Source organism: Priapulus caudatus, unplaced genomic scaffold (assembly GCF_000485595.1).
Source record: "Priapulus caudatus unplaced genomic scaffold, Priapulus_caudatus-5.0.1 Scaffold306, whole genome shotgun sequence".
Taxonomy (NCBI): Eukaryota; Metazoa; Priapulida; class Priapulimorpha; order Priapulimorphida; family Priapulidae; genus Priapulus; species Priapulus caudatus.
In genome coordinates, this window is record NW_014577367.1 from 124718 (window position 1) to 132501 (window position 7784).

Below are 7784 nucleotides of genomic sequence, written 5' to 3' on the forward strand. Positions count from 1 at the left end.
TCTCTCTACCTCTATCCGCCTCCTCCTCTCTCTCGCCTTCTCTCTCTCTCTTGCGCTCCTCCTCTAACTGTATCACTACCCTCCTCTATCTCTCTCTCCTCTCATCTCCCCTCTCAATAACAATAATAATAATAATGACTCTCTCTCTCTCTTACACTCGCTTTCTCCCTCTACCCCTCTCTCTTTCTCGCTCTCTCTGTCTCTCTCCCCTCTCTCTCACTCTCTCTCTCTCTCTCTCTCTACCTCTATCTCCCCCTCTCTCTCTCTTTCTCTCTCCCCCCCTTTCTCTCTTTCGCTCTCTCTCCCCCTCTCTCTCACTCTCTCACGCGCGCGCTATCTCTCTCTACCTCTATCCCCCCTCTCTCTCTCACACATTTTCTCACGCACGCGCGCTCTCTCTCTACCTCTATCCCCCCCCTCTCTCTCTCATGCGCGCGCGCTCTCTCTCTACCTCTATCCGCCTCCTCCTCTCTCTGAGTCTCGCCTTCTCTCTCTCTCTTGCGCTCCTCCTCTAACTGTATCACCACCCTCCTCTATCTCTCTCTTCTCTCATCTCCCCTCTCAATAACTATAATAATAATAATGACAATAATAATAATAAATAATAATCGTATAAATGAATACTATCGCGTATCAGAAAAGGAGAAGCTATGTTTGTGTGTATCGCGAAACAGAGCCGTATATAGATAATATCTGTCGCGAAAATAACCCGCTTATATTGTATACAGCATAGATATTTGATTATCTAATCATTACACAAATCGTACTCTTGCTCTTATATCTGGCAGAACTTGTTTGCCAGAACCTGAGCAAATAACTCACGTGTGCGATTCACTCGCTTACGTCACGGTCTCGTCAAATTGCGCCGAACACTCGCCGTAAATCGCGCTTTATTTTACCTCGGCTTTGTTTTGAAAACTCGTGTAATTGCTCGCGGACTTGATAAAATTTTTAATTTTGACCTCAAAATCGATATAAATTCATTTTTTTGGAAATAAATCTTTTTATATTAGTTTGTTTTGTTAATAGATGTGTTTGTTATTCTATTGCGGTCATTTTGATACCTCATTTGTTTAATTTGATCGAAAAATAACGATTTTATGGGTTTTTTCACATTTTGGGTAAATTTCACTATGGCGGCCATCTTGATGACGTCATAACCGGAGGTTTGTGGGGGGGTGCACGGTGGACCCTCCTAGCTCCCGGCCTATATGTAAAGGGAGATAATGCTGATTTAAAACCTGTTGCCGTGCTAGCGTGGACTGTGGTTCCATATGTGCCCATGCGTTTTTGCAAATGTGACATGCAAACAGCGTTCGAAATCAGTGCCGACCCGGAGGCCCGAGGCCACCAAGTTTTTGCTTCGGCCACCACCTCTACGAAACTGCCGGTCATCCTGACCCGCACTTTTCCCCCCTCATGCACGCTGAAATACTACGGTTATCGCAATGGCAGTTTAGACAGACTTGTAAATGGGAGCTCATTCTAGTACGCTCCGTTCCTGAACTTAGACGGGGTATCCAAAACATCCTCCAATCATGATTCGCCACACGAACAAAACCTCGTGACAGTCTAAGAAATCGATTGCATCATGTAGCGTAGCCCAGTGTTTTTATGACCGCATAACAATAAGTTTATATGTCGCAGGGGTTATCGTGGGGAGTGAGGGCACGACCAGTGACACCTGACATGCACGTAATCAAAGCTGTTAATTGAATTCGTCACTGCAATGTAAACTGTATATATACTTCAAGATTCTAGACACTTGACACTTTGCGGATGTGCAGGAGCATTGATCTATGCATGGTGGTACCCAGGACTGGGGAGGAGAAAAACGAAAGTAAAACCTTTCCCAGAAGCTCCCCTGACATTCCTAGAGCTTGAAATATAATATTTGACCAACTCTATGTTACATGTATGCTGTTAATGCCAATGGTTATTTTTATATACCATTTTGTTACTCACTGCTAGTAAATAAGCGGACAACCAACTTTTGTGCAGGACCACTGACTTTCTGAAGTTGGTGGTCCTGCTGTCCACTAGATTTTCAGCCAAAATTCGAACCCTGCATGCAAATGTGACTTTGTGTCCAATGTGACAAGTTTGTAGGGCCTAAAGTCATGTACCGTTGTACATCATGGTAGAAATACCGATGGAAAATTGGGCTACCACTTTTTATTTTGGGCCAGAAGAAATAAATTTCTGGTGGCCCAAACAAAAAATTGTCAAGCACTGCTAATGTTACACTACTTTCACGTTATAGGCACTAACCTTACACTGTATTTTCTGCTGCCAAGCTATATTCCCATGCCTGTTAACATTTTACAATCTCCGTGCATTTTGTTTATTTGCAGTCTTATTTTGCTGAATATATTTGTTCAAAATTGCGTTTTGGTTCGTTTTTCGCAATCATGAGAAGTCGACGAGCGTCGAGCGTATTGTGAAGTGAGGTCTAAACTGTGTCAATAGTGCTTATATTGTGTAAGTTGACAGGTGTGTAGGCGCTTTACACTTACTCTTTGTTCAGGGTGTACCCTCACTGTCAATATTTATATGACCATATTGTTCTCTTTCAGATTATCAAGGATGGAGGACGTAATGCAGATCTGACAGAACTAGCCAAACTTTTCCAACTTCACGAGTCGGAATAATAAATTCGCTTAGCTATTGGTACCTATGAAGTTAATTTAAATAGGAAAATCACGGTTGAATTCTCGTGAGTGAATTTTCTAGGTAACGTTGCGTGTGAGGGTTGGCAGCTGCAGATGCTGACATAGCGTGTGGTCACAATAGATTACTGTACCTACCTCCCTGTCTGTTAGTCCTTATCGTGTGACTTACCCACTATCAGGTATTCCAATTTCTGAGCCATAAGGTGACGCTGTGAAGGTGTTTAATCGGAATACAAATTGCGTTTACCACATATGTCGCAACTTTAGGCTACCCTCGTGTTGTGAGTGCATGTGTACCAGGGTGGATGGGGATATAATGGGATTTCCAAGATAAAGTGCAGGACGTACGTGCAGTCTTTAACAGGTGTTTGCTATGACCCTGTAGATTAGTTCCTGGTTGCCTAGATTCCCTACTTACAAACCTTTTTATACTAACAATGTCGACATAGAAGCATTAGCTCAGAGAGATCTGTGTTGGATTTTTTATAACTGCAGGCAGTATTGTAGATAATGCCAGCTATGGTAGGTAATGTGTGTTTCGAACATTGCTTAAACAATGGGTGATGAGGGATATTATTAGGCGTTAATAATGACAAATTTGTCATTATTAACGCTTGATAATACTGAATTCTAGTTGATTTATGTTCACATGGTGCAGCGAAGTTTATATGAATTGTGTTGACTTCATAGATATGAAGATGATATTTTTCCGAGTGACACGCGGGGGCTCTGCTTGGTAGTGTTGTTGTTGCATGCTTGCGTTAAGACCGTCGGAATTAATGATTGCTAGTTTACATCAAATGCAGTGGTCACACTCGCAACAACGTTGGTTTGCATTGCGATGAAACGGAAATTAATTTATGTTTCTGATTATGCTAACATCCTAACGCGTATACTGAAGAGAAGTTGAAGTTAATCTCATGTTGCATGCATCATGTTGGGTAATTGTATCTGTTGTATTCATGCAGATACTCGCACGTTTGTGTGCCACTCACCAGATGGCGCCACCATGCAGAGCAGACGTAAATTAAACCACTGGTTCAGAATCTGGTAAAACCAGATTTAACGATTACTGATGTCAGAGGTCATATCTTTGATGGCACAGAACATTTGTTATATGATGTAGTTTATATTCAGAGTTAATATTTGAGTAAATATTAATACAAAACCATCTTGTGTCATGAGTTCATATATTTCATTTCTAGTCGTAATGAATTTCAATTGTTGGAAGAAACGTACTGGACTATTTATTATGCGAACGGCACTCTAAGGTGCTCTGCCTCTATGTCAATCACTTGCACGCTTACCGAATTGTGCACATACAATTGATAATATCATAGCAGATACTACAAGCAGATAATACTCACTACAACTTGAAGGCAAAAAGAGTTTTGCTCGTGACAACACATTGGTTCTAGAATCATCTTGGTGAATTTGATGATTATATTATGATGAAACTATAAAAGCAACTCGTTGTTGCTAGTCAACCTTAGGGTAAGCTGTTCCAACGTTATCAGAATCAGTCGCCAGTGTCCACGTTTGTATCTCTGTTTCAATTCCATTGAGATCAAAACGGCATATCTGGTCGATTCTAGCCATGAAACATACGGTGTACATTGCCATTTCAAACTCTGGGCTTGTACCGATCCAAAGTCCAGTATACTTTTTTAGATATCCGTTGAATGTAAATTTCATGGCCATCAGTTGTGGCTAGAAAATAAATGTTCATACATGCGTTTTACGTTCATTATAAAATAATTATAACTATATAAATAAACAAATATTGCTTAGTTGGCAATATGGAGATATCAGTGACATATGTAACATCACATCAGTCGTGGGCCAGGAAAACATTTGTCATTGCAAAGATATTACCTAAATATTTTTAGTATCTATTTAATAACTGAATATTTTACCCGCATATAATGTAAATTATTGTCATCGTTTTTATTTCGCGATCGTTTGTAATCGAATGTCAGTGACCATATATCTATGACTTGTATGAGGTGATGCCGTGTGAGAAAACTACTTTTGATAAAGCAGTCAGTTGTTAAAACATACAATAATAATGATAAATTAATTTAATATGATAATAAGGTACGTACATCTGTTATTGCTACCCAGCCAAAGTAATTCACTTGTCCATTCTGCTCCTTTTGCATGAGAGAGAGCCAGTTGTGAAATCCACTCACTTCCTTGTCCGATTTGTCTATTTCACCTAAAAGGAAATGTGGATCGGATGCTCAAAAACGTTGTAGGAACGTGAGAGGATTCTTGCATGAGATTATTAAAGCTACAAATCATGATACGTGCATTGCGATCATGTACTTATGCCAAGTATTAAATTCAGGGCCGTAGCCTGACCAATTTCCTATGAACAGGTGTAGAATTTCGCGACCCAGCTGAGTAATGACGATGGAGGGTCGCAGCTGCCAGTTAGTGTGGAACGAGGGCTTCACGGATATCTACGTCATGATTTACTCTATCTATGCTAAACTTGTCACAATGTTATGGATAAACATCAGGAAGGGAACGGGGGAGAGTCCATTCCTAGAGTACAGGTAAAAAATGCAATTTTGCAGTTCCCTGTTGTTTTAAATTAACTTAAAATTTTTAATTAAAAAATCTTTCATATGCTGTTTCCCGGTTCCAAGATAAATAAAATGGTAGAATCCCGCGTCACATAAATACCCCCCCCCCGTCCTCACTTCATATAACAGGTCTGGAAACACCGTGTTGGAAACACCATTGGTGAACCTACCGACAAATGTGTGCGCGAATCCGCAAGAGTCTAAGGCTTCGTATGAAGTACTGCGGCTGTACAGCTCAAACCACATGTCCTTTAGCTTATTCTCCAAGTCGGTTGCCGACGTTACGTAGCCTGCCGGAACGCCAGATCCCATTATGTAAACAAGCATGGGCGTGGGAGTTGACCAAACGCAATATAAGAATCTGAGAGACGGCCATACACACGGCCAAGTACAGTCAAACTTGTGTTTTAAGAGAGAGAGAGATCGAGAGATAATGATATAGATAGAACTGATATAGAGATGGAAAATGTAATATTATGTTTCTGTCTTTATCTATGGTTAGACAGAGAGTGATGTTCCTGTGAACCGAAACGCCCGACTAACGCATACAACTACACTGCGCTCGTTGTTCCCTTCTACGTGCTCACGTTTTGCGATCAGGAACGAGAGCGTTTCCGTCATGACCCTCGTCTTCATGATTTCATCGAGGAATTCCAACTCTTCCTGTTCCTCCTCGGGTGTCTTCGTCTCGGGCCGTTCCAAGTAGGGATCGTAGTTATTCAGCAGCTTCATGAACCTCTGATAGGTTGGCGTATTGAGAAGGTCGGCGTCCACATACGTGAAGAAGCTGAGGAGAATTGCACGGGATTCAAACATTCAACTAATTAATGTTAATAATAACTAATTAAATAATTATGGTAAAACCAAGCATAACGTAGAGGAATGTTCCATTGTGAATTGGGTGAATAGGTGAAGTTCCATTGTGGATTGTTGGTTCAGGATGCGCTGCGTCCAATTTAATCACTGAGTGAGTTTCAGGGATTTTAAGTTAGATTACACTGGAAAATATTAGTGATTACACTGATTAAGTGTGACTGCATGTGATTTAAGTACTGAACTCCAGTGTCAATGTCAGTGACAATCGTGTGTGTGTGCGCGCGCGCGTGCGTGCGCCGTGTGTGCGTGCGTGTGCGCATGCGTGCGTGGGTGTGAGTGTGCGCGCGCGTGTGTGTATGTGCGTGTGCGTGTGCGTGTACTTGTGTGTGCGCGTGTGCGTATGCATGTGTGTGCACGAGTGTGCGTGCGTGAGCTGATGTGAAAACACTCACGGGTTGGGCGACTGGTCTGCGTTGGAGTTGCCAGAATAGTTGCCCACGTCCACCACTAGGTCTCCCGTACCATTTCTGTTGTCGTCGAAGCCCCACAGCTTAGTAGCGAACTCGCTCAGCTCAACCCGGCTAATCGAATCTCCTCTGAAGATCGGCGGAGCTCCAAAAACTTGGAGAGAGAATAAATGTACGTGACGTCATGTATAAATAACAGTATAACTAATTGATGCCGTTATAGTCCTGGCTCTGGGGGGGCGGGGGGGGGGGTGTTCGTGTACATGACTCTTTTAGAGCAAAACCTTATATATTTTCTACATTCCTTATGGTAAGACTCTCAAAAAAAGTTTGGTAACACTTCGGGTCAAGTACGTTTTTTCTGTACAGCTAATTATGCGATTATCGCGTTAGGCGCCAAAGTGAAAAAATTACAATATTGAAGTTTCAGAGCATAAATATTTATTAAGCAACCATAAACTTTCAAATTGCATTGAATTACACTGAATGAGTATTACTAATAACTTCTAGCATGATTTGTTGCCATAGAAACGTTGTTTCATAGTACGAAATGGCTACATTTTGTCTAATTTAAGCCAAAAATAGCCAAAAAATCGCGTTCACTTTGAAAGTAGCTCTAATATAAGTATGATTGGCTTCTCACTGCACCCAATATTGTAGCTAGAGCTACCAAAATTGACCAAAAGTTTCCTTATTAAGTGCTCTAATGTGACCCAACCTTCAAAACGATGCTTCCCCACTCTAATGATGCATGCAGGGGGGAGGGGGCTATTGTAACTCAGGGTCAACCCTACCCCCAAATAGCGCCTTTTACGAATTTCGTCAAATGATGATAACTCCGTAAGTAAATGACATAGGAAGTTGATTTTTGTGGCAACATATAGGTTTTTTTTGACACCAAGGAATTGATTGACAACATTATTATACATTTTGGAGTTCACACTACTTAGAAAGAAGTATAAGAATATCTGCCAAAGCGATAATTACGAGACGAATTGTCCCATAGAAAGATGATTGAAGGATATACATGCATCATAGAACTGTACAGGTGGACGAAAGAAACGACAGAAGGAGAACACCCATGCATATCATGAATGCGGAATCTGTTCATGGTCTTGGACGCGGAGGCAAAATTGTGACCACAACCCTAAACCATGAAGGACTTGCAATTAGCTACGCAGAGCTGCGTAGGTACCGCCATGATCTCGCATCTCTCACGGCACAGCACAACCAAAACC

The 7784-nt window shown here is 41.5% G+C and overlaps 2 protein-coding genes across 6 annotated transcripts in view; one reads left to right on the forward strand and one right to left on the reverse strand.

Annotated features, from left to right (window-relative positions):
- LOC106808807 (apoptosis-inducing factor 1, mitochondrial-like) overlaps positions 1 to 3843 on the forward strand; it is a 33529-nt gene extending 29686 nt beyond the window's left edge. For all 5 annotated transcript variants that reach the window (XM_014811661.1, XM_014811664.1, XM_014811665.1 and 2 more), the window contains exon 15: positions 2577 to 3843. In XM_014811661.1, coding sequence (XP_014667147.1) covers positions 2577 to 2651 — 75 coding nt within the window. In that variant the 3' untranslated portion in view covers positions 2652 to 3843. The remainder of the gene's footprint in view (positions 1 to 2576) is intronic.
- A 5-nt stretch (positions 3844 to 3848) lies between these two features.
- Positions 3849 to 7784, reverse strand: part of LOC106808809 (poly(U)-specific endoribonuclease-like) — a 17368-nt gene continuing 13432 nt past the window's right edge. Inside the window, exons 2-6 of the mRNA XM_014811671.1 lie at positions 6532 to 6700; positions 5851 to 6050; positions 5434 to 5553; positions 4778 to 4890; positions 3849 to 4382 (exon numbers count right to left, since the gene is read on the reverse strand). Of these exons, the coding sequence (XP_014667157.1) occupies positions 4152 to 4382; positions 4778 to 4890; positions 5434 to 5553; positions 5851 to 6050; positions 6532 to 6700 (833 nt within the window). The 3' untranslated portion in view covers positions 3849 to 4151. The remainder of the gene's footprint in view (positions 4383 to 4777; positions 4891 to 5433; positions 5554 to 5850; positions 6051 to 6531; positions 6701 to 7784) is intronic.